Source organism: Anolis carolinensis, unplaced genomic scaffold, assembly GCF_035594765.1.
Source record: "Anolis carolinensis isolate JA03-04 unplaced genomic scaffold, rAnoCar3.1.pri scaffold_12, whole genome shotgun sequence".
NCBI classification, from domain to species: Eukaryota; Metazoa; Chordata; class Lepidosauria; order Squamata; family Dactyloidae; genus Anolis; species Anolis carolinensis.
Genome location: NW_026943823.1, coordinates 11,179,503 through 11,206,384, shown reverse-complemented (window position 1 = coordinate 11,206,384; position 26,882 = coordinate 11,179,503). Strand labels below are relative to the sequence as shown.

Sequence of the window (26,882 nt, the reverse complement as noted above, 5' to 3'; positions counted from 1 at the left end):
GCCTGTGGATTTCAGCAGTTGTTGGTAGTCCATCAGCTTCTTTTCTTGGCATTTTGTATTCTTTAGAGAGACACTCGGGAGATACAGTCCAAGTGGGGAGACTGGAAGAAAGAACAGTATGGCCTCCATTTGCACAGGATCAATGCCAATAACTGTATCTACCTATTTCTGATTAAACTTGTCCTCTCGGTGAATTTTCTAGGTCCTTCAGGATGGCCCTAGGACAACTTCTGGTGGAAGTCATTCATTTCACAATAGGGTTTGCTATTAATTATACACAGTGTCTTCTGTTCACAAGAAGTTCAGGAGGGGAAACGCACTGCAGATAGAGTCTGGGATCCTATTGAGAATGTATGCATAAATAATTTGTGTGATGAGGGTTAGAGAATAGCCACAAAAGTGGGAAATGTCTCCATGGAGCTATGCTGGAGGATTATGTGCTTTGATAATCTGGGTTATATGGCAGTGTGGAAGGGCCCATGGTCTCCCTAAGAATCTCTAGATCAGGGGTCCCCAAACTTTTTAAACAGGGGGCCAGTTCAGACCATTGGAGGGCCGGACTATAGTTAAAAAAAAAAAACTATGAACAAATTCCTATGCACACTGCACATATCTTATTTTGAAGTAAACAAAACAAAACAGAAACAAATACAGCCACAATGTTAATCATCATCATCATCAAAATAATAAAGGGGGTTGGAAGAGACTCCTTGGGCCATTTAGGACGCTTGGGAAGTGTTCGACTTGTGGTTTTGTGATTTAAAATCCAGCATATATATCTTGTTTGCTGTGTCTTTGTGTCAATAATAATAATAATAATAATAATAATAATAATAATAATAATAATAAAAAAGAGGGTTGGAAGAGACCCCTTGGGCCATTTAGTCCAACCCGCTTCTGCCTTTGTGCACCAAAAGCACTAGCAAAGCACCCCTTAATAATTAATAATTAAATAATAATTAAAATACCACTATAAACAAGCAAAACTGGAAGGCGCACACAGGGCGAGGGGGGAGGTGGGAAAGGTGCGCGCCTTGGCCTCCTCCCTCGTGCTGCATGCGCCTTCCCCGGTAGAGGAGGAGGGATCTGCCGCTGCAGGGGCCGGATAAATGGCTTTGATGGGCTGCATGTGGCCCCCGGGCCGTAGTTTGGGACCCCCTGGTCTAGATCCTCCAGCACAGCTCTATGGTCACATTTGCAAGTTCTCCCACTTTTGTGGGAAGGAGCCATAGAGAGTAAATACGGTGAGAATACCACCAGGCCATTACTGTACCCAGTTTTGTCATTTTGATCCCACTCTGGGTATGCCTACACTGTAGAGCGAATGCCATTTGACACCACTTTCACTGCCATGGCTCAATGCTATGGAATCATGGGAGTTGTAGTATGCCAAAGAGTGATGATGCCTCATCAAACTGCGTTGGGCCAGGACTGTTAAAATAGGGTCAAGCTGCATTCATTCCAACCCTGACTATAGAATGCAATTGGGCACAACCACCACCACAAAGGACTCATGTGCTCACCATTATATTCTTCATTCATTTTACACAAGCAAGAAAGGTCCATGAAGAGGCAGTTACATACACAAATTCACATTGAATAATATATTTATGTACATACATGACATCCAATGTCACGCTTTGCAACAACACTGATAATTTGCAACTCGCTTCCAAAAACAAAACCATTCTGATCTTTGCAGCTGATGTTCTATTGAGGTCTCAAAAGCCATTTGTCTCAAGGAAGCATCCAATTGTTAGGTTGCTCCCAAATCACCAAATCCAGAACTTGGATTCTGAAAACCTAGAGCCTATCTCTTAAATAATAATATTTAGCATGTTTCTGGTGCTGAGGATGTGGAAGGGTTTGGCGGGCGACTGTGACCTCCTCGCCTCTTTGCAGATGCAGAACACGTACCTCACTCTTCTGTACTTCTCTGTTTCATCGCAGAGGCTCCATTCATTCCCACCCCGGCTAGTGTTTACATTTCCCACTGGTACCGCCATTAATAATGTCTTGAAAGTTTGCCCAAAGGCCCTGATGGGGGATTCCAAGTCTGTTTGCATTAACCCAACAGCAGGCTGCATTTCTCGGTGGCTGCTCCACTGTAACCTCCTGAGCCCCCAAAGAATGTCTGTGTTTTCCCACTACGTCCCCGCTAGCAGTTCCCTCAAATGTATTTCAGTCTTTGGCATTTATTTTTTTGCTTTCCCTCCCATATATTTGGATTTCAAAAGGAGGCTGCTGAGTTTGCAGGAAAAACATTCTAGGAGACAGGAGAGGGATATCACATGCTATTTTACCTTCTCATGCAATGGATAGATGTGGGATAAAATGCATATTTCACAACACTATCTCACCATTGAATGGCCCAAAATATAGACGTGTAGTCATTCAGTGGAGAAAAATACATTGAAGGGGGTTTCCTATGTGAAGGAAAAACAGTGAAGAAATTATTTAAAAATGGATGTTGTTCACTCTAATCCCATGAGACAAAGTTTACATTTACTATGGTCCCTTCTACGCTGACATATAAAATCCAGGTTATCTTATTTGAACTGGATTATATGGCAGTGTAATAAAGGTAACACTTTCCCCTGACATTAAGTCCAGTCGTGTCCGACTCTGGGGGTTGGTGCTCATCTCCATTTCTAAGCTGAAGAGCTGGCGTTGTCCGTAGACCCCTCCAAGGTCATGTGGCCGGCATGACTGCATGGAGCACCATTACGTTCCCGCTGGAGCGGTACCTATTGATCTACTCACATTTGCATGTTTTCAAACTGCTAAGTTGGCAGGAGCTGGGGCTAAAAGCGGGAGCTGACTCCCCTCCCCGGGTTCGAACCTCCGACCTGTCAGTCAACAAGTTCAGCAGCTCAGCAGTTTAACCCACTGCCTCACCGGGGGCTCCATATGGCAGTGTAGACTTATATAATCCAGTTCAAAGTAGATCATATGGATTATCTGCTTTGATAATCTGGATTATATGGCAGTGTAGATGGGTCCTATGTGTGTTTGTAGGAAATATATCTTCAGAAAGCAGAACCTTCATCCATGCAGAAGCCTCTATCTGAGTTTAAACCAAGGAAGGACAACCTCCATGTATTGAGAGTCTAGCAGTATTCCCAGTAAAACTGAGGGCTTCCCTTCTGCCACTACTAAAAAAAGTTCAGCAGTAGGAGCCCATATTCCAGCATGGCGCAATGGTTTGAATGTTTGTCTATGACACTGGGAGACAATGGCTTGATTCCCCACCGGAGCATGGAAGCCCATTGGGTGAGCTTGGGAAAGTCAAACTCTTTCAGCTGTAAGAGAAGGCAAAGACAATCTTCATCTGAACAGATCTTGCCAAGAAACCCCCATGACTGTTTCACCTTAGGGCAGCGGAGTAATTCCTTGTCCCACAGCACTTAATATGGAGCAGAATGGTAGAAAACAGTTTTTAAAAATGTTTTTAAAGATTGAATTCCAAACAATTAGGACCTGCAATATTGGAACGTATCGCACAGTTGTGGCTCTGTTGATACTGTTAGCAAATGTCATCTGTCCTACATTTCACAGCCAATGGCGAGGGATGATGGCCAATGTAGTCCAAAAAATGTACAATTCACACTTGTCCTAATGCAGTGATTCTCAACCTGTGGGTCCCCAGGTGTTTTAAACTACAACTCCTAGAAAAAAATAGTTTACCAACCGTTAGGATTTCTGGGAGTCAAGGCCAAAACATCTGGGTGCCCACAGGTTGAGAAGCACTGCTTTAGGGTCACCAAAAGTTGGAAATGGCTTGAAGACACATGACAATAAGCCAAGGTTCACGCTGCACTGCTAAAATATGGCAGCAGTTGACATGACTATTGTACAAACATGATTGACCCAAGGAATTTACATCAGAGAGATCAATGTATGGGTCTCCAGGTGGTACAGCAGTAAAGTCTCACTCAAGTCCCCCTCATTGGTTAGGCTGATGGGAACTGTGGTCCAGTAACACCTCGAAAGTCACAAGTTGCCCACTCCGCATCTACTTCCTTCCACATGTCAATTATAGCAGAAGTGTACAAGGATGTGCAGCTGAGGTTCCATCCCTGCCTTGCACTAAAGCCTTCTGTATCCATGAAGAAGTATCGTGCTGAGGATCACCTAACATCCAATCTCAACTCAAGCTCAAAGCAGAGGGGCTATAGTTCCATATCCTCTGGCGTTTTTTCCTCAACGGTTACCTCCTTGAAGTGCTTCAAGGACATGTTCCTCTTCTGCGGCTGAGACACGCTGGAGGTGGAAGCCTTCCGGAAGGTAGAGAGCCGCTTCCGAAAGTTGCCTCCAGAGAAGAAATAGAGAAGAGGATCAAAGCAGCAGTTGAACGCGGCCAGGGAAAGTGTGATCACCACGGATTTCTGCATGTAGAGCATATCCTCACAACTGGTATCCTTCCTCATCATGAAATGGATGTGGACGGTGCGTTGGATGTGGTACGGAGTGAAGCTCAAGAGGAACACAACGGTCACAATGCCCATCATGCAGACAGCCTTTTTACGGGAGCCTTCTTTCTTATGCAATGCGTTTTTTAGCAAAGTCCTGATGATCATGGTGTAGCAAATAACAATGGTGACAAAGGGGAAAATGAAGCCAACCACCAACGCAATGTAATGCAGGACCACCAGCTTTAGCATCTGCCCATTTGCTGGAGGTTCAAAACATTTGCTCTTGTTCGTCTCAATGTCCAAATGTGAACCTCTCAGTAAAAACGGTGAGGTTGTTAGTGTCACAAAGATCCATATTGAAGCAGAGACCACTTTGGCTTTTTTCTCTGTGATGAAATGGATGTTCTGGATGGGGAACACAATGGCAATGCAGCGGAAGAAGCTCATGGCAGTCATGAAAAGGATACTAGTGTACAAGTTGACGTACATCGTGTAAGAGCTGATGCGGCATAAGAAGTCGCCAAAGAACCAGTCGCCTTTGTAAACATAGTATACCACCCGTAAAGGGAGCGTGAAAACAAACAGCAGGTCTGAAATAGCAAGATTGAGCATGTATATCTGGAAAGACGTCTTTTCGTGGTATGTCCTGATGAGGACGCACAGCACAAAGCCATTTTCTACAAACCCCAACACAGAAATCACAGAATAGGTCATGGGGTACACTCGGCTTCGGAACTCATCGATCGTGACGTTGCATGTTAGATTTGGCATCATGTTTCCACCGGGAGCCATTGAATTCGACTCAAAACCTGCAGTGCAAAGATGGGTTTAATGGGAGAAAAATCAGAATTAGGTTTTATGACAGTTTTATTCAACATTGACAACTATTAACTATAAAAGATATAACATTACAGGATATAGATTAGTTAGTAGGACCAAAATTGGAAAAATACATAATCTGAGTATGCTTGTAGGAATCTCATCTTGGTGAATGGAGCCCCTGGTGGCACAGTGGATTATTGTGCTGGCAGGACTGCTAACATGAAGGTTGGTTTGCTAACCTGAAGGTTGCTGATTCGAATCCAGGGAGAGCACAGATGAGCTCCCTCTGTCAGCTCCAGCTCCCCATGCGGGGACCTGAGAGAAGCCTCCCACACGGGTAGTAAAACATCAAAACATCTGGACACGCCCTGGGCAACATCCTTGTAGACAGCCAATTTTCTCACACCAGAAGTGACTTGCAGTTTCTCAAGTTGCTCCTGACACGCAAAAATAACATCACATATAAAAGGGTTCTAAATACTGGTAATTGGAGCCCCCAGTGGCACAGAGGGTTAAACCACTGAGCTGCTGAATTTGTTGACCGAAAGGCAGTGGTTTGAATCCGGGGAGTTAGGTGAGCTCCCACTCCCAGCTTCTGCCAACCTACATGTAAATGTGAGTAGATCAATAGGTACCACTCTGGCGGGAAGGTAACGGCGCTCCATGCAGTCATGCTGGCCACATGACCTTGGAGGTTATGGACAATGCCGGGTCTTTGGCTTAGAAATGGAGATGAGCACCAACCCCCAGAGACGGACACGACTAGACTTAATGTCAGGGGAAAACTTTAACCTTTAGATACAGGTAATTCCCAGTGTTTCACTCTATGCAATGCTAGTCATTTGAGGAGTCAAGAAAGATTTTGTGGGTGGCAATGGCTTCATCCTTTAACCCTTCCATAGCTTGTCTTTGATTTCAGTGAGGAGTTCAAGTCCTTTTTGCCGGCCTTCCTTTGGGTGAGTATAGATGTGCCAGAGCGGCAACAACTAATTTTCTGTTCTGCGCTGTGCATCTGCCAAGTGAGTTGGTATGATTGGCAAGACCAGTTCTTGCATGGAAATTGACACGTTCTCGCTTGCATTTCTGCCAAGCCAGCTACTTATTTATTATTTTTGCCAGAAATAGTAGAGAACGAGACAACCAGAAGGGGGCAATCCTGGCTAATGAGCCCGTTCATCAAAGATCGTTTCTTTGACTAAAGGTTTTTAATTTCTGGAGGTCTAAGTGCTCTTCTCCTGCAGAACTAGTCTCATGGTGCATCTGCACTGCAGAATTGTTGCAGACTTGCAGTTAAAGTGGTTTCGAATTGCGGTTTCAGGTATGCATGCCAAATTTGGTCCAGATCCATCATTGTTTGGGTTCATAGTGCACTCTGGATGTAGGTAAACTACAACTCCTATAAATCCCTCCAAAGACCTCCAGTATTTTTTGTTGGTCATGGGGGTTCTGTGTGCCAAGTTAGTTCCAGGTCCATCTTTGGTGGGGTTCATAGTGCTCTTAGATTACAGGTGAACTATACATCCCAGTACCTACAACTCCTATAAATTATGGTGAATTCTCCCCAAACCTCTCTAGTATTTTTAGTTGCTGATAAATTCGTCCGTTTGCTGTGTGCCATAGAAAGGAATAGGAAAGGGTTATGGGAGAGGAAGTGGGCGGGGTCATGTAAATTCCACACCAATGGAAAGAGTCAGAAACACTGGGATGTCTGTGGTAGAAGAAAAACAGAAAATCTAGGATGAAATTGTCCACGCATGAAAGCCTTCACTTAGGTGGTGGGTAGTATGGTGTTTGTGGAGGACATTGGCAGGGCTCTTGGACATGTTTACAGTGCTTTCTATAACCTGCAGTGTCATTGGAGGGAAGGCCATGGGTGTCTCCTGAGTAGTGGGAGATATAGCTATTTGTAGAAGTGGGAGCCGTTTTGTGGAAGTGGGCACCCCAGCCACACACATTCAGGGAAGAACCTTTAATTTTATCTCAAACTATAGTGCCATTGTGGTGGAGTAGTTTGAGCATTGGATGAGAATGCTGGGAGACTTTCGTGCCCAGCTCTTGGGCAAGTCACACTCTCTCAGCCCCAGAAAAAGGCAACGACAAACTTTCCACTTTCCAAGAATTTCTATGATAGAGCAGCCAAAGAACAGCAACAGTTGTGATAGCCATAGAGCATTGGTTCTCAACCTGAGAGTTCCCAGGTGTTTTGGCCTACAACTCCCAGAAATCCCAGCCAGTTCACCAGCTATTAGGATTTCTGGGAATTGAAGGCCAAAAACATCTGGGGAACATCAGGTTGAGAACCACTGGACTCGGACTATGGTTAATGGAGGGTCCTGCCTGGCAAGCATTTACGCTAACACCCAAAGTTTCAGGTTAAAGGACACACTCACCAGAGGTCCACACACTCACCTAGTCTAAATTCAACCCCTATATAATCCATTTCAAAGCAGATAATGTGGGTTAAATGCTTTGATAATCTGGATTATATGGCAGTGCAGAAGGGGCCCGAAATGTCGTCCCCACATTGGTCTGAGTAAGTCCCCAACCTAAAACCTTGGAGAGCGGCCTTCGGTAAGCACAAAACCCATAATATTAATGCTCTGACTCATCTTAAAGCAGCAGGTTCCTGTTTGTTTGACCTCAAGAGCCTTAACACTGAACATGTAATGCGCCATGATCTTATCTGTTTCAAAGAAATCAGATTCAGAATTGCACACACAGCGGGGAAGCCAACTCCGAAGCCACAAAGTGCCATTAGAAACAAGGGCGTATCTACTCGTACACATCTAGAGGTGTTTATTTCTAAACTGCAATACCATTTAGAAAAATGAATCATATCAGTATTGATCTTATGTGTGCTCCCACTGGATTTGATAATTCTCTTCCAATGAAGTGTGCCAAGAACTGACGGTTTTTAAGGCCGAGACTCACTCAGCAACTCTCTCCCTCTTTGGGAGCATCTAGTCTAGTTTGTCACCGCTTTAACTGCCAGGGATCAATTAATATTTTCTGCTTTGAACTGGATTATATGAGTCTAGTAAAGGTTACCCTTTGACATTAAGTCTAGTTGTGTCCGACTCTGGCGGTTGGTGCTCATCTCCATTTCCAAGCTGAAGAGTCGGCGTTGTCCGTAGACACCTCCAAAGTCATGTGGCCAGCATTACCTTCCTGCCAGAGTTATACCTATTGATCTATTCACATTTGCATGTTTTCGAACTGCTAGGTTGGCAGAAGCTGGGGTTAACGACAGGAGCTCACCCCACTCCTCAAATTCAAACTGCCGACCTTTTGGCCAGCAAGTTCCGCAGCTCAATGGTTTAACCCGCTGCGCCATCACGGTACTGTTATATAATGCAGTTCAAAGCAGATAATCTGGGATCAGAAACTGGATTATAGGGCAGTGTAGACCCAGCCTGAGAGTCTCCCAAAAATGTTAGAGGAAACAAACTTGCAGAGCTGGGGAAAGGTTTGGATCCAGTCCATCTATGAAAAGCTTTCTTTGTGAAGAGGCAACCAGCAGTGCCTTCCTTTATGCGTGTGTTTTACACGCAAAGTTCCTTGTAAGACAAGTTATGCTACATCTGTATTTATCTTTGACGTTATTCGATAATATAACAAGTTCTAGGAGGAATTTCCATGAAGCTGCATTTCCTGGTTGACTTAAAAGAGAAATCGTCACTGCAACTGCTAAAAAAAAATGTAAATTGAATCATGAATGTGTAGTTTTTCATTTTCATTTTAGGCAAGTACAGTAGAGTCTCACTTATCCAACACTCGCTTATCCAACGTTCTGGATTATCCAACGCATTTTTGTAGTCAATGCTTTCAATATATCGTGATATTTTGGTGCTAAATTCATAAATACAGTAATTACTATATAGCATTACTGTGTACTGAACTACTTTTTCTGACAAATTTGTTGTCTAACATGATGTTTTGGTGCTTAATTTGTAAAATCATAACTTAATTTGATGTTTAATAGGCTTCTCCCTAATGCCTCCTTATTATCCAACATATTCGCTTATCCAACGTTCTGCCGGCCCGTTTATGTTGGATAAGTGAGACTCTACTGTATGAGTCAATGCTAATTCAAGGCCATTCAATGCTAATGAATTTGCAATATGGGGTGAGCTCCTGTCTGTCAGCTCTAGCTTGTGGGGACATGAGAGAAGTCTCCCAGCAGGATGATAACACATCTGGGCATCCCCTGGGCAACATCTGTGAAGACTGCCAATTCTCTCACACCAGAAGCGACTTGCAGTATGTTCTCAAGTTGCTTCTGATGTGATAAAAAAAATCTTGTAAGTCTGAGGCCATTTAGCCTCCCTTCCAAGGCACCCTAAATCCTCTGGATTTCATTACGCTATGTAATAACATTTGGGGAAAAAAAATCTGTTCTTGGTTTGAAAGTGATATTTCCTGTTTAATTGTACAGTACTTCCTTTGAAAGTAGATGTTATACTCCATAAATGTTTTTTTGTGGCTGACACAAACAAGGTTGAATTGGTTGCGACTCAGTGATATATAATTATAGGACTATGATTCCGCTTTAACTGACTATAGAATCATAGGATTTGATTTTTTGGGAGCAGTACTTAGAGCCATGTGCTGTTGAAGGCTTTCATGGCCGGAATCATTGGATTGCTGTAAGCTTTTGGGGCTGTATGGCCATGTTCCAGAAGCATTCTCTCCTGATGTTTCACCCACCTCTATGTTGGGCATCCTCAGAGGTTGTGAGGTCTGTTAGAAATTAGTTAAGTGAGGTTTATATATCTGTGGAATGTCCAAAGTGGGAGAAAAAACTCTTGTCTGTTTGAGGCAATTGTGAATGTTGCAGTTAGCCACTTTGATTAGCATTGAATAGCTTTGCAGCTTCAAAGCCTGGTTGCTTCCTGTCTGGGGGAATCCTTTGTTGGGAGGTGTTATCTGGCTCTAGGAGCCTCTGGTGGCCTAGGGGATAAAAGCCTTGTGACTTGAAGGTTGGGTTGCTGACCTGAAAGCTGCTAGGTTCGAATTCCACCCGGGGAGAGCGCGGATGAGCTCCCTCTATCAGCTCCAGCTCCATGCGGGGACATGAGAGAAGCCTCCCACAAGGATGGTAAAACATCAAAACATCCGGGCGTTCCCTGGGCAACGTCCTTGCAAACGGCCAATTCTCTCACTCCAGAAGCAACTCCGGTTGCTCCTGACATGAAAAAAAAAAGTCTGGCCCTGATTGTTTCCTGCCTGGAATTCCTCAGTTTTTGAGTGTTGTTCTTTATTTACTGTCCTGATTTTAGAGTTTTTTAAACATTGGTAGCCAGATTTTGCTCATTTTCATTGTTTCCTCCTTTCTGTTGAAATTGTCCACATGCTTGTAGATTTCAATGGCTTCTCTGACATGGTTGTTAGCGCCATTGTCGTATAATGGTTTGAGTTTTCAACTTTGACTTTAGAAGGCTGGGGTTCAGCCACAGAGACCCATTGGATAACATCGTACTCTCTCAGTCTCAGAGGAAAGCATGCCACACTGTACAGTTATTGCCCAAATATTTCATTTTGGAGGTCATGGGTGCATCGTATGAGATCCTGGGATTTGTCATTTGGTGAGGCACTAGAGTTCTCTGGCAGGAAATTCCAAGATGCTTGTGCCTTCAAGTCATATCCAGCTTACTGTAACCTGAGTGAAAACTATCATGGGATTTTCCCATTTTTTTTTCTTCTAAAGGTGGCTGCCATTGACTTCCTGGAGGGCTGAAAGACCAGCTTGCCTCAGAATTACACTCGAACACTCAAACCACTGCACCAAGCTGGCTCTTCTTGGACCATTTCATAGCATCAACCAATGTAACATTTTCGGCCATAGCAAGCCACATGCATTGCAAGCAACATAACTGGGCTATATCACTATCACATGGGTGTCATTGCAAAATACATCCCCAGTATCTAGATATCCAGACTTGAACATCTCAAGATGATCATCTCGGTCTACAAAGAGTCAAGAGGAAGAGCACAACGTGTGGGTAAAGGTTGTTGAGCAGTGGCCTGCCTTCCTAATCTGAATGGACAGTTACTACCTAATTTGGCAGCATGTTCTCATTCATTCACTGATAACTCAGAAGTGAAGGCAAGACTAGACAGAGAAAGCAAGCCCATAGCATGTTGTTTTAGCAGAAACAAATGGAGAAAACACCTTAGGGGTATTTTCACTGATTGCTTCACTGGTGTTATAAATTCTAGACATGTGCATGAAATTTGTTCCTACTGTTTCTACCGTTTCTTTCATGTCTTCTTTTCTTCGGAAGCACGAAATGGAAAGCCCCCTCCCCGCACAAAAATCTGCTCGACACAAAAGTCTGTTTATGTGTGCATCCGAACTTGCCTTCTTTCCTTGGAAAGAGTGAGTGTGTGTGTGTGTGGCAGGGCGGGCAGGCAGTCCCAGAAAGTGTGTGCGCCTGCCAGTGCCTATAGCCAAGCACCTCTTATTCTAGAGTAGAAACAGCAGGTGCCAGGTAAGAAGAAGGCATACCGGAAAGGGGAGCCAGTGGGTGGGAAGCCCCCACACCCCCAATAATAGTTCTATTTTCAGGCCCCGAAATGAAAGAACCAAAAACAACCCTCCCAGCGAAAGCCAGGACGTGAAATGGGACACGGTTTTCCCCGAATGCACATGTCTAATAAATTCCGATTGACCGAAAGAAGTGATGGCACATGTCTCAGTAGACTAGACAGAAGATACATAGCTAAAGTGTACATTATTTCCAGCTGTGGAGGCTGCAGAAGGATTTTGCCGACAAAAATATAAACAGATGAAAACTTACGTGCCAAGTTTGCAAGCTGCCGCTTCTCCTCAAAGCAGATGATCCTGACGAAGAAACGCAAGAGAGAGATGGATGCACATATAAGCACAACCTTCAAAGGGTGGTTGTTTTGCCCTGAAAGGGTCTTTTCTATTCCCCACCATTCACACCCTCTTTGTGCAGAGAGAGGGACAGGTCTCCTCGTCCTAAGGCAGGAATGAAGGGGTAGGAGGAAATGGCCATATAAGGAGGTACGAGCAGGCCAGGAACACAGCCGATGGGTTATCACATGGTTTCCCTGAAATCATGTGTTTTGAGAGAAACGAAAGTAATGAAATGTAATACTGCACCACAAATATGCACCAATGGTTTGATATGTGGGCGGTCGTAAACTGAACCCACTGAATTGTATAAATAGACACTCGACCCTGTCTGCGGCGTTCTCCCTTTTGAGCATCTAGTTGTGCGTGGGATGAACCTCTGCAGCTGCAGGAAACTTTTAGTAAACTGCTTTCTTTGGGAAAAAGAAAAAAACCTCCAGTTGTCTGTCTCCTACTTCCACTGCGTCCGCACAGACACACGAGAAGCCGGGAAGAGGGGAAATCTGGTTTCCGCTACATTTTCTGGTGACCCCGACGTGATTCCACAATAAGACGGGCCAGGAGATCGGAGACGGATCCCGTTGGCGGGACGGTCCCAACTCGGCGGTGGGGGCCAGAGGCAACTACCGTGAGACGAGAAGGGGCCCCTGAATATTGTAAGACCGGCTGCGGTACTTGCCTCTGATGCCAACGCCGGCCGACGGTGGGAGCCGCAACGACAGCGAGGTTCCAAAGAAACCAGGCAGGGAAAAGGATCCAGGGAAAAGTCCAGGGGCGAAGGTTGGTCCGACGTCTACAGCAATCTGGCAAGTATAGTGGTTAAAAATGAGACACTAAGGGAACACAGTTACCAGCGCCGGGAGGGGACACACAAAGGTTCCCAGGGAGGTATAAAAGGGTTTCTGTCTTGTGATTCCTGACACACACCGTTGAGTGTCCAGGTGCCCAGTCCAAGGCAGTCCCCTCTATTAGGCAGGATGGGAGGCAGTGGGTTCAAATCCACCACCCCATTACAGTGTATGTTAGATAATTTCGGCTCAGTTGCAAGTAGAGCCGTAGAAGGAATTCCCCAGAGAACAAGACTTGTGAGGGTGCCCCAAGACCAAGTCGTGCAGGGCTCATGAGGAGTCGCAACTCCCGGGGAAAGAAAAAAAAAACTGTTTGATTTCTTTGTCATGTGTGGGAAATAATGAGTTTCAAGTTCTGCATGTTTCGTGGTAATATTGAAGTGAAAATGAAAAATGAGTCTATAGATTTACACAAAAAATGTTGAGCACAAATATCTAGAAATGTTTTATTACGGTTGAAAAAATCTGATTCGAAGAGGTTCTGTCTGTGTTAGTTTGCTTTTGCTGACAAGCTGCAGAGAGGCAGAAAAAGGGAGGGAGTTAAAGTGGTGTTGAGGCTCAGAAAGTTTTTTTTTTTTCCTTGTTATTTCTGAGGAACAAAGGCTGTTTTCTTAAAAAGTTTTCTTTTGCACCTGGGCCTCATGCCAAAAAGATAGTGGGAAAATCTTGACAGTTCAAGGTAAAAACTCCCTGTTATTCTGGTTAAACTCAGGCGAAATGCCCAGAGGAAGATAATGGAATTCCAGTGGACAGCCAAGGTCAATGAAAGCCGCTGTGAAATGTAATGTGAATTAAATATGAAAAAAAAAAAGAAAGAAAGAAAATGATGATGTAAATGTGTGTATATATATATATATATAATATTTTGGGGTTCTGTCTTTCACCTGGATCTTAAATCCTTGCTTTGGACTTATTTTGGGACAACTGGGTGAGAATGTTTTCATGAGCTGAGAGAGAGTGTGTGACTTTATCTAAACAACTAACCACTAATCAGAATTCCTGTGGACTTTGTGTGAATGAGATGTATGTGTTGAATTCAAAATGCATAAAGAGTTATAAACAATGTTAGTAGATTTGTTCAGAAGCAATTCGGAAGCTGTAGATATTTTTTTTTTGAAAAAAAAAAATGGTCTTAGGCTTGAAAAAAAAAAAATCCTTGTTTTGAAAGAACAATGCTTCAGTGTTTTTAGAGAACATGGTGCTACAGACTTTAAACCCCTTACAGGTTATAGGGAAATGTTGGAGGTTCTTTTTTTTGCAGCACTTTGGAATACAAGGAGAGGAGTTATTGGTTGTAGAGACTTTGTATGGAAAACTGTCACAAGTTGGCAGTGCAAGAAAAAAAATATATATATATTTGTTTTTGAAAAAAAAAAAAAAAATTGACCCCATATTCCTGACACAGAAGGATTAAGAACTGACATTGATTTTTAAATTTTTTTTATTGACATTTTATTCAAAAAGGGAGCTAGTGCTTCATAATAATTTTGTGAGATTTGGATTCTGGACTTTGTGACTTTGGCCCAACTCTTTCTAAAGGTTACGGAAAGGGAGGACTAGGACTTTTGTAAAATGGGACATTAGATCCTGCAAATAGGGGCATTTTTTCCATCGCCCCCAGCCTGGATTTTGCCAGATTTGAGAAGCGGCAGGAGGCTTTTCAACGTGTGTTACTAACAAATTTTGATCTGTTCAACGAGTCGGTGTAAAAGGGGAATTGAGTAAGTTTAACACTGCAGCAGGACTGGAGTGGAAGATTGCATTGCAGCAAGTGGATACACGATTGTTAAATCGTTTGCGGAAAGGAAAAGAAAAAGATGCGGAGAAGAAAGATTTTGTTGGATTTCAAGACAGATGAGTGTGTTGTCAAAGGCACAACCTCTGAGGAGGCCTGCCGTGGATGTGAGCGAAACGACTAGAGAGAGTGCTTCAAGAGCCATACAGCCTGGAAGGATGAGTGTTTCCCTCCCCTTCTTTTCCCTCTCATTGTTTTTTGCTACAGGTCCTGAACTCCTGTATGGGATAAAACCCAGAAGTCTATGAGACATGTTTATTGAGAGGCCTGGGAGGGCCTATAGGTGTTGCTGAGTGCTAAGGCTGTGATGGAGTGTGGCATCAGGCTGGAGGCTGTAAGGGCTGACCAACTCAACAACATACAATTTTCTATTTTGACCCAACTCTCCTGGTTAGGACCTTTTGTAACGGGACATTGCAAATAATTCGGATTTTTGCCGGATTTGAGAGACAATGAGGGACTTTTTATATGCCATCTAACAACCTTGCTTTTTAAGCCAAAAGGAGGATATAGCACGGAGACAATGTGACAAAGAATAAAATAAGTTAACCATTGCAGCAGGACCAGAGTAAAAAGGATTACTGCAGATCGCGGAAGAAGGCCCATGGAGGAATCATTTCTTAAGAGGCCATGGAGGGGTCGTTTGGGAGCTGAATAGTGGCCTACCTGCCCCACCCGTGGAGAGACAAGGGATTTCAACAAGATTGGCTGAGACAAAAGTGATGCCGAACAGGATGATCGACAGATGGGTAATCCGTTCCCCCTCCCCCATTCTCTCTCACTGTCTTCCTGTTTTCTTTTTCAGCTTTTTTTTGGACTCCTGTTCCTAAATTGGAGATCCATAAGGCATTGTTACTGAGAGGCCTGTTTTCCAAAATGGAGATCCATAAGGCATTATTACTGGAAGGCCTGTTTTGGAATCCAAAACGCGCAGGAGTTTAAGTCTACCCCACGCCACACACTGGGTATACTGAGTATGACAGCTAAAGCCCTGTGAGAGATGGAGATTTTCTTTACAGATTTTTTCTTTACACAGAGACAATTCTTAGAGACTAGAGACTTGATTGGACAAAGAGACTTTCTTCAAATTAACTGAACATTATTCCTTTGATCAAGGAAGAGGAAACACACCCCCAGTTTGACTTTATGCCAAAGACTGAAAAGACCTGAAAGTTGGACATGTATGTGAATGGCCACCTCTGGCCATAGCAACAAATCCATCATCGGAAGAAGCCAAATGACTGGGCTAGATCAGAATTCTACTGTGGACTATGTCCTTTCTAAAACCTGATTAATATTTTTAATCCTCATGTGTTGTTTACCTCTGGTGATGAAACTATGTACAAATGCTATTCTGCGCTCATTTTCCACTGAAAAGATAGCTTGGCTACAAGCTAGAAGGGATTGGAGGGACCCATAAGTCTGCTCATTTAGTTTGCTTCAGCTTTTGTATACACGCTTCGCAAAAAAAAAAATAAAAAAAAAAATGGGGGAATAAGGCAGGAATGAAGGGGTAGGAGGAAATGGCCATATAAGGAGGTACGAGCAGGCCAGGAACACAGCCGATGGGTTATCACATGGTTTCCCTGAAATCATGTGTTTTGAGAGAAACGAAAGTAATGAAATGTAATACTGCACCACAAATATGCACCAATGGTTTGATATGTGGGCGGTCGTAAACTGAACCCACTGAATTGTATAAATAGACACTCGACCCTGTCTGCGGCGTTCTCCCTTTTGAGCATCTAGTTGTGCGTGGGATGAACCTCTGCAGCTGCAGGAAACTTTTAGTAAACTGCTTTCTTTGGGAAAAAGAAAAAAACCTCCAGTTGTCTGTCTCCTACTTCCACTGCGTCCGCACAGACACACGAGAAGCCGGGAAGAGGGGAAATCTGGTTTCCGCTACAGTCCGATGAAGGAGAACATTGATGAACAACGCAAGCCGCCTCTGAGGTTGGAGAGAGTGTGGAAGGGGAAGAAAGTGCCAAAAAAGGACCGAAGCAGCATGCTGCTGGCGCTCCTGCCATGCTCTCTCTCAGCTGAGCTGCCCAGAGCTGTTTAAAAAGAAAACCTGCATCCAGGTCCCTCCCTTCTGTCTTTGAACAAGGCGGGGCCAAATTAGGAAAGAATGCAAATTAGGAAAGAAAGAATGCAGCCGAGTATTTCACCACTTTCCCTGTGACAAGCCTTTCTGCACTCAGTTGCAACTTGTCTGCATTCAAAACAGTGCGCCTACGAGTTCAACGCTTTAGCATACCTGTCCGCTCTTGCTGAAATCCAATGCAATGGTTTGAGAGCTGGTCTATGACTTTCAGGACCAGGATGCGAATCCTTGCTCATCCATAGAATCCCACTGGGTGACCTTGAGCAAGGCACACACTCTCAGCCTCAGAAGAAAGTGACAGCAAACCCCCTCTGATCACATTTTGCCAAGGGAAACCCATGAGACAGGGAAGCTGGGTGGCTGATGTTGTTGTTGTTGTTGTTGTTGTTGTTGTTGTTGTTGTTTGGGCTTGGCCCCGTGTTAGCCGCTTGAGTCCCTTCGGGGAGATGGAGGTGGGATACAAAAATAAAGTAACCCTAATAATAATAACTTTATTTTTGTATCACGCTTCCATCTCCCGAAGGGACTCGGGGTGGCTAACATGGGGCCAAGCCCAAAAAAATTACAATAAAAAACATTAAAGACAAAAAAAGGCACACGACAGCATCCAATGAAATGTCTATATTGGACCCTTCTGACTGGAAAGGAGCTTTCCATCTACAATTTTGTGTTACAGCTTGGACCAAGCCCTTGTTTTCGTATGTCAAACACAAAAGGGTGTGTATGTATATTCAGTTCACACATGGTTTCCATCGTCCCAGATAAGATTGGCTTTGTGTTTGTCTCTACTTAATCGTTCTTCCGCTTTTGCATCTGTGGTGCTTTATGGTGTTATTAACTGATGGATACGAGATAACACAATCCTCCTTAGATGTCCCTGATTACAGTGAGCCACGGACCCCCTTCTGTTTTTATCTGAAGTCTCCTCACGGAAGGCAAACTTTTAACAAAAGAATTTCTGGACCCCAAGTATGTAAAATGCATCAAGACGTTTGGCTAAATAATACCCTACAAGCAGCAGATCCCATTTAATCTTAGAAGCCAAGCAGGGTCAGTCCTGGAAAATACTTGGGTGGGAGACCGCCAGCAAATCCCAAGAGCTACAAGCTCTATTTCAGAGGAAGGAACAACTGGAAAAAACACCTATGAGTATTACTTGCCTACTAACCCCCAATGAAATTCCATATTTCTTATTTTTGTTGCGCTGTTGTGTCCTTTGTGGTTTATACTTTTGAATAGTTTTAATTTTTTGTTAATGGGTTGCTGTGAGTTTTCTGGACTATATGGCCATGTTCCAGAAGCATTCTCTCCTGACGTTTCACCCACATCTATGGCAGGCATTCTCAGAGGTTGTGAGGTGTGTTGGAAACCAGGCAAGTGGGGTTTACATGTCTGTGGAAAGTTCAGGGTGGGAGAAAGAACTCTTGTCTGTTTGAGGCAGGTGTGAATGCTGCAGTTAGCCAGCTTGATTAGCATTAAATAGCCTTGCAGCTTCAAAGCCTGGCTTCTTCCTCCCTGGGGGCATCCTTTGTTGGGAGGTGTTAGCTGGCCCTGATTGTTTCTTGTCTGAAACTTCCCTGTCTTCTAACACCTCCCAATGAAGGATGCCCCCTTCAGAGATCTTTCCATTTTGCTCCTGATCTGAGAGATGAAGGAGCCAGGGATGGTTTGAATGTGTTGCTCTGGCAACGGCACTGAAGGTTCCAGAGCAGTTTAGAACCTAGCCGGCAACCAGCTCAAAGGTTGGTTGTATAACTTTCAAAAACAAGAAACCCGATGTTGGCAGGTTGCAGCAACATCACTTGACAGTTTCAGGCTTTTGCGGTCTCCAAAAGTAGTCGTTTTGATGTATTTACTGAAAAAGTAGAAGCCCTGTGGCGCAGTGGATTATACCACTGAACTGCTGAACTTGCCGACCAAAAGGTCAGTGGTTTGAATCCGGGGAGTGGGGTGAGCTCCCGCTGTTAGTCCCAGCTTCTGCCAACCTATGCGAGTAGATCGATAGGTACTGCTCTGGCAGTAAGGTAATGACACTTCATACTGTCATGCCGGCCACATGACCTTGGAGGGGTCTACAGACAACGCTGGCTCTTCAACTTAGAAATGGAGATGGAAGCACAGAAGGATTTGCCATTCTTCGGTATTTCAGTTGTACAACCATGGTGTGGAGTTGCCCCTCCCTCAAACAACAAATTCAATCAGCCAGAGGATTGTCCTGAAAGCAACAATTTTATTTTCCTAACTCTAAAAGAACCAAATAAACAACAAACAAAGACAAGACAACAGACAGACAAACTAATGCAGTGATCCATGGCAGTGAGACTGATAGGTGGATCTGGGAGAGGTGGGCTGCTTCAGGGATGAAGGTCTGAGGTGGAGAAGACGGAGAGGAGAACCACCTGGCGTTAAACTGGGCATAACTGACAACACACTGATGATGGAGCAGCTGAGCAGGAAGATGGGCTCGCCTATTGGTTGCCTTTTTCACCCAAATAAACAGCTCAGGCAAAATTCCAGCAAGCTGGAAGTGAGGTACCTCACAACCTCTGAGGATGCCTGCCATAGATGTGGGTGAAACGTCAGGAGAGAATTCTTCTGGAACATGGCCATACAGCCCGAAAAACACGCAACAACCCTGTGACCCCGGCCATGAAAGCCTTCGACAACACATCATGCAATTGTAGTCCCAATATACAAGAAAGGCTCCCCAAAAGACCCCAGAAACTATAGACCAATCAGCCTGCTATCCATTCCAGGCAAACTGTACGCAAGGTTTCTCTGTATGAAACTGTTGCTGGAGATTGAGGAAAATAAAATTCTTTCAGATGCCCAGGCAGCATTCAGTAAAAACTCAACCACAATGGACCATAGCTTAGTTCTCTCCCAGAGAAATACTACAAAACCCAGAAAGGCATTTTTGTGGCTTTCATGGACCTAAAAGCTGCATTTGAGTCCATCTCCAGACCCATACTATGGGCCAAATTAGATAAGTACCTACCTTATAATAGACTGCTCCTTCTCATTAAAGAACTTTACAGAGATAGTAGTCTACAGGTTAGATGTGGTCCCCATGGGCAAGTTTCAGGACCAGTTCAAATGACCAGTGGGGTAAGGCAGGGCTGTATCTTGGCTCCTACTCTGTTTAACATACATCACAATAAAAGTGTATGGAAAAAAACCAATAACATTGACAACCTAAATCTATTTACAATGCAATACCTTAGGGGAGAGCTTTTGCAAAGCCCATTGTTTCAATTCCAGGAATTTTTGTCCTGCTACCAAACCCCAAAATGGGATGTCAGGAAGTCGGAGATGTGGAGCATTTTTCCATAACATAATATTTGAAAGTCAGTCCCACTCTGTGCATTAGTATTGCCCAAGCACTCTCCTTCTCAAACCAATTATTCTTTCCTGACATTTGCTACGAGTTAAGATAAACATCACATCTTGAATCGGAGCCTCCCCACCTTTTTTTTAATTTCTTTTTGGCCACAAGGATTTGCATAACACTCTTTGGTATCTTTCATGAGTTTAATGTTATCAGAGAAAGAAGTTATGTGACACTGCAAAAGAGCAAAGTTCTCAGAAGCATTGCTGGCTTCCTCACAAGCCGCATACCTGCCTGTCAACATTTCAAATCGCTTGGCTTGTGGCATCTAGAAGAACGTTGCTTTCCACTTCAATTTCTTAAACACAATGAATCTTCCTGGCATTTTAGATGTAAACAACACAAAGTATGTATTTCTCTCCCTCCTCATAACTCTCAGAGGTAATTTTCAAAGGAAGTGCTAGTCTGTTGGACCAATCCTAGAAAAGGTTATAAAGGCATTTACAGCTGATTGAAGCACCTTCTGCACTGCATAATTGGTGTCATTTTAGCATCCAAAGAAATCCTGGGATTTGTAGTTTGCAGATGTTCAGCATCTCTTGCCAAACCCTAACTGAATAGTATACACAATCATGGCAATTAACATAGAATCACAACACTGTCATTGTACATGTACAGCCAACCATCTGCAGCCCTGAATTTTGCATCCACATGCAACTATCCACAGATCAAAAATCCTTTTTTAAAAAATATTAAAAAAACAAACTTTCATTTTGCCATTTTTATATAAGAGACACAATTTTACTATGCCATTGTGTCAGAACCCTGCTACTAGAGCCTGGATGTGGCTCTGAGTTTCAGGGTCACTGACATTGATAAGACACCTGCGTCCCAGGACTCGGAGGAGAAACGGCTGATGGACTTGGCGGGGAATTTGCGCGGGGTTTTACTGAGCGGGAAGAGACTGTTCAAATGAGGGGGAGGGTATATAAAGGAGGGTTGGCCGGAGCCTCCCATTCTTGGCTTTTCTGATGTTCATGTTTCCTACAGTAAAAGTTTCTGGTGATATCACAGAGAGTCTTGTGTGTTCATTCAGGAGCGGCTGTGGTGAGCTGACACTAAGCCAAGAATACGGACACCATCCCGCTGTAGCGGTGAGGTGTAACATGCAAGTGGAGGATGAAGAGCTCTTGGGCGCCGGAGGAGGAAGGTCGGAAAGGGCCACTCCCGAGACGGACGCTGAGTTCCACCAGCTGGCGGCCCTGGCGTCCTCCACCGCTTATGCCCAGCCAAATGGGGTAACCCAGAGGCGTGGAGTGGTGCGGGGAGACAGCACCGGAGGAGAGGAAGGTTCACCTTCCCCAGGCCCGCAAAAGATGGTGTTTCTGGAGGAGAGGATGTCGGCGATGGAGACCACCCTGGCAGTGATGTCGAGGGCGATGGAGCGCCTGGCGGTTTTGGCGGAGCCGGAGCGAGGAAGGGAACTTCGGGCTAGCTCAATGTGGGACGTGAGCGTGGGAAGCAGCCAGGGCTTTGCAGACCTCCCAGCACCGAAGGGAAGGGAAATGCGAAAGGAGCCCGGTGCCCGGCCCAAGATCCAAACGAGCCTGACGCGGGTGGAGGAGAGTGACGACGAAGGGGAAAAGCCTCCGAGAATCCCGGCTACGCTCCCAACTGAGACCCTGGTGCCCCTGGCGAATGCCGGGCGTGGCACAGGACAAAGGGAAGCAGCAGCGGGGCCCACTGGCCCGCAAGGGGGCTTGCGACGGGCGGAGGATTGGGGATTGCCACCACAGGGACCCCTACCGAGACGAGAGGAACTAAGGATCGAGTTTGGGGGAGAGTCCTCTGAACTGGATTTTTTCCTGACCACGGTGAGGGGCTATATGGAGGACAATGCCCACACTTTCAGAACGGAATCCAGCCGGGTACGGGCCATTGGTGCAGTGTTGAAGAGGGGAGCGGCCAGCTGGTACGTTCAACTACACGCGCGGCGCGACCCATGTCTGGGGTCACTCCGACGCTTTATGGGGGCCCTGGAGACCCGTTTCCGAGATCCACTGGAGCAGATCCGGGCGAGGGAGGAGTTGAAGACCGTCTCCCAGGGGCAGAGGTCGGTATCTGAGTATGCGGAGGAGTTCCAATGCCTCGCTGAAAAGGTGCCGGAATGGTCTGCAGTGACAAAGATAGAACTCTTCAAAGAGGGGCTCAGGCGGGAGATCCTCTCCTGGGCGGTGCATCGTGATGAGCCTGACACACTGCGCGGATGGATTCAGCTGGCGGGGCGCGTCGAGACATCGCTGGCCCAGGCGAGGAGGCACCGAGGAGGGCTACAGCAGCGGCCGCAGATGAAAGAGGGGAGCCGGAAGGAGGGATCAACCCCAGCCGGGAGGAGAACGGAGCCGCCAGGGAACGTGAGCACCAGCAGGAGGGGCTGCTTCGTGTGCGGCCGTTTGGGCCACAGGGCTGCCGAGTGCTGGCAGAGAAAAGGGGAAGGCGGAGGCCCGCCCAAACCAAGAGCCGTGGCAGGGAAACGCGCCGAGGAAGAACCACCGATGAGGCACCACTCGGGGGGGTTGGTAAGTCAGGACAAAGCCATGATAGTGGTCCCCATTCAGCTGGAAAGTGGCAGCAAACAAGCAACCTGCAAAGCATTTGTGGATTGTGGATGTTCCAGGAACATCATCTCCCCTGAATTAGCCGAGGGATTGGGATGCGAAAGAACGAACCTAGAATCCCCAATAGCTTTTTCGCAGTTGGACGGATCCACAGCATCGGGATCATTAGCTAAGTACAGTGCCGAAGATGTAAAGTGTAAGATAGGGAGTTGGGAAGGAAAGGTGTCATTTGTGATATCACAAATAGCCAGCTATAATGTTATACTAGGCATGCCATGGCTGGGGCAGGCCAACCCGCAAATCAACTGGGAGGATAAGAGCATGATCTTCAGGATGAAGTTGGAAGAAGGGAGCCAGGAAGTGGAGAGAGAGCCGGGGAAAAGGGGGGAGGAAGACTCTATCAGGATAGCAGAACTGGCAGATAAATTACCCCCAGAGTATCGGGATTTTGTGGACGTATTTGATGAGAAGGAAGCAGACAGTTTCCCACCGAAGCGGAGAGTTGAAGTGAAGATAGAGCTAGTCCCAGGAGCAGAGCTTCCTAAGGCAAAAATATACCCAATGTCGGCTAGGGAAAAGGAGGAACTGAGAAAATACATTGATAAAAACCTAGCGAGGGGTTTCATAGAGCCTTCAAATTCCCCTCTAGGGGCGCCTGTGTTGTTCAGGCGCAAAAAGGACCAAACGCTGAGGCTCTGCATTGACTACAGGGGCCTGAATGCAATCAGTTCTGGAAATAAATACCCCCTACCTTTAGTGAAGGACTTGATCGCCCAGTTATCGGAGGGACAGATATTCACTAAATTGGACTTAATTGAAGCATACCATAAATTGCAGATTAAACCAGAGGACAGGTGGAAGACGGCCTTCTCCTGTGCATTCGGATTATTCAATTATCGTGTGCTCCCTTTCGGTTTGTGCGGCGGAGGCGCCGCGTTCATGCAATTAATCAACGAAGTGTTGCATCCATTGTTGTACAAGGGAGTCTTTGTTTTTTTAGATGACATATTGTTAGTATCTCGGACTAAGGAGCAACACGTAGAACTAGTCAGGGAAGTCCTGCAAAAGTTGAGAGAAGCAAAACTGTATGCGAAGCTTGCCAAGTGCGAGTTCAATAAAGACCAGATAGACTTTCTGGGGTATAGGATTTCCTCCCAGGGAGTGGCGATGGACCCTGCGAAGGTAGAAGACGTGAGGGGGTGGGAAGCCCCCAAAACACGGAAGCAGCTGCAATCCTTCCTAGGGTTCGCAAACTTCTATAGAACATTTATCAAGGACTTTGCGCGCCTCACTTTGCCATTAACGGATTTGTTAAAGACTAAAGGTAGGGGAGAAACAGCCAAAGTGAAGGCCCCAGGGGCCAAACTGACCTGGACAATAGAATGCCAGGAAGCTTTCGAAGCCCTTAAACAGCGTTTTACGGAGGAGCCTGTCCTACAGCACCCTGATATGTCTAAAGCCTTTGTATTACATTGCGATGCGTCAGACCGGGCATATGGGGCAGTTCTGCTACAGAAAGACGAGGGGGGGAACCTGAAGCCATGTGGCTATCTGTCAAAAAAGTTTAGTGATACAGAAAAAAACTGGCCGATTTGGGAGAGAGAAGCCTTAGCGATTCTAAAAGCACTAGAGTGCTGGAGACACTTCCTGGAAGGAAGTGGAACACCGTTTGAGGTGTGGACTGACCATAGAAATTTACAGTATCTAAGATCCCCTCGTAAACTATCAGCGAAGCAAATTAGATGGGCCCAATATTTCAGCCGTTTTGATTTCAGACTCAGATTCTTCCAGGGGAAACATAATATACTCGCTGACGCTCTCTCTCGGATGCCTCAGCACGGGGGAGGAATTCAGGAATCTGAAGGGAGTATTTTTCTTGATAAGCAATGGGGCCTGGCAGTACTAACTCGAGCACAAGCGGCCAAAGAAAACAAACGTACTGCCATTTCCACGGGGGGAGGAGAAATATGGGAGGAAGAGTTGAAGCGAGCGTATGGAATGGACAAATGGTTACAAACAAACAAAGAAAAGGGAGAATTGTGTGGGGATTTGGTGTTTGTAAATAAGAAATTGTATATTCCTGAATGTTTAAGACGAGAAATGTTAAGGAAGTACCATGATAACAAGGGTGCGGGTCATCTAGGCCCCACCAGGACTATTAAACTGTTGGCCAAACAATGCTGGTGGCCCGGAATGAGGAAAGACGCCAGGGGGTACGTCACGCAGTGTGAATTATGCGCAGAGGGAAAAACACCACCGGGGAAGCCCCAGGGGCTATTGCAGAAGGTGGTGGAGCCCATGAGGCCATGGGAATGCGTAGCCATGGATTTTGTAGGCGAACTACCCCCCAGCAGAGGCCACAGATACATTTGGACAATATTGGACCTATTCTCAAAACAGGCACACTTTGTGGCTCTGCCAAAACTTCCTTCAGCTGAGAAACTTGCTGATTTGTATGTGAAGCATGTATATCGCCTACATGGGTGTCCCGACAAGATAATTAGTGACCGGGGAGTCCAATTTACTGCAAAATTTTGGGGAAAATTCTTACAGCTGTTAGGAGCAGAAAGGAACCTGAGCTCTGCCTTTCATCCCGCGACCAACGGGGGGGTCGAACGTACCCAACAGACACTGTGCCAATTCTTAAGGATGTACACCAATTATAGACAGGATGATTGGGCGGACCTTCTTCCGTTTGCTGAGATGGCTTTTAACGGGGCGGTACATTCGGCCACAGGTCGTGCCCCATTCGAAATAGTATACGGACAGGAGGTGGCACCTTTCCCCAGGCTACCCGAGTGGAAGGAAGGGGAGGGCCAGACCGACGAGGAATGGCCGGCCAAAATCAAGCAAGGGTGGCAAACCGTGGTAGAGGCATTGCGGGAAACACAAAAGAAGTACAAGCTCTTTGCGGATCGTAGGCGCCGAGAGGGGGACAAATTGGGCGAAGGAGATCTGGTTTGGCTGAGCACAAAAAACCTGAAATTGGGGTTCCCATCCAAGAAATTGGCTCCACGCTATATAGGGCCATTCAGGGTAGCAAAAAGAATAAACGAAGTGACCTATGAGCTGAGGCTACCAAAGGACCTAGGAAAGGTACACCCGGTATTCCATTGCAGCCTGTTGAAAAAGTATAAAGGAACTCTGGACAGCGGAGAACAATAGTTGTGTTTAATCTTTTCCTTCCAGGACGAAGGGGAGGAGGACGCCATGTCAGAACCCTGCTACTAGAGCCTGGATGTGGCTCTGAGTTTCAGGGTCACTGACATTGATAAGACACCTGCGTCCCAGGACTCGGAGGAGAAACGGCTGATGGACTTGGCGGGGAATTTGCGCGGGGTTTTACTGAGCGGGAAGAGACTGTTCAAATGAGGGGGAGGGTATATAAAGGAGGGTTGGCCGGAGCCTCCCATTCTTGGCTTTTCTGATGTTCATGTTTCCTACAGTAAAAGTTTCTGGTGATATCACAGAGAGTCTTGTGTGTTCATTCAGGAGCGGCTGTGGTGAGCTGACACCATTGTATATAATGGGACTTGAGATTTTGCTATCCGTAGGGGTCTCTTTGATGAACACTTAACTTGGATAACCCCAGCTTTTAACTGTGTTGTGTCCCACCTTGAGCCTCAAGAAGACATGAGTAAGAAATAATAACAATAATAATAATAATTCTACCCTCCTCAACTTAGTCACACCGACCTGGTCCATCAATAAAGGCTCGATCAGAATTTTGCTGTCAACATACATTGTTTTTGGTTCTTGCGCAGGTTGGTGTCCTCTTCCTCCTTTCGCAACACCCACTCCTCTTTTCAAACACTGTGATTGTGTTTGTTGTTGTCATTGGTTGTTTAAAAGGGTGTTCCAGTGTTGAAGTGCAACATATATACAGTAGAGTCTAACTTATCCAACACTCGCTTATCCAACATTCTGGATTATCCAACGCATTTTTGTAGTCAATGTTTTCAATACATTGTGATATTTTGGTGATAAATTCGTAAATACAGTAATTACTACATAACATTACTGTGTATTGAACTACTTTTTCTGTCAAATTAGTTGTATAAGATGATGTTTT

General features: G+C 45.3%; 2 protein-coding genes across 2 annotated transcripts; one reads left to right on the top strand and one right to left on the bottom strand.

The window, feature by feature from the left end:
- Positions 1-1,511: 1,511 nt before the first annotated feature.
- On the bottom strand, positions 1,512-12,218 carry cysltr1 (cysteinyl leukotriene receptor 1). The gene is made up of 2 exons (XM_003223388.4): positions 12,038-12,218; positions 1,512-5,224 (listed from the first exon to the last, which is right to left on the bottom strand). The coding sequence occupies exon 2, from the start codon at positions 5,205-5,207 to the stop codon at positions 4,173-4,175; it is 1,035 nt and encodes a 344-aa protein (XP_003223436.1). The 5' UTR covers positions 5,208-5,224; positions 12,038-12,218; the 3' UTR covers positions 1,512-4,172.
- Positions 12,219-20,997: 8,779 nt separating this feature from the next.
- LOC134294030 (uncharacterized) lies at positions 20,998-26,322 on the top strand. Its single transcript, XM_062963663.1, has 2 exons — positions 20,998-22,771; positions 26,000-26,322. Exons 1-2 carry the CDS (start codon positions 21,224-21,226, stop codon positions 26,039-26,041), a joined length of 1,590 nt encoding a protein of 529 aa, XP_062819733.1. The 5' UTR covers positions 20,998-21,223; the 3' UTR covers positions 26,042-26,322.
- The last annotated feature ends 560 nt before the right edge of the window (positions 26,323-26,882 follow it).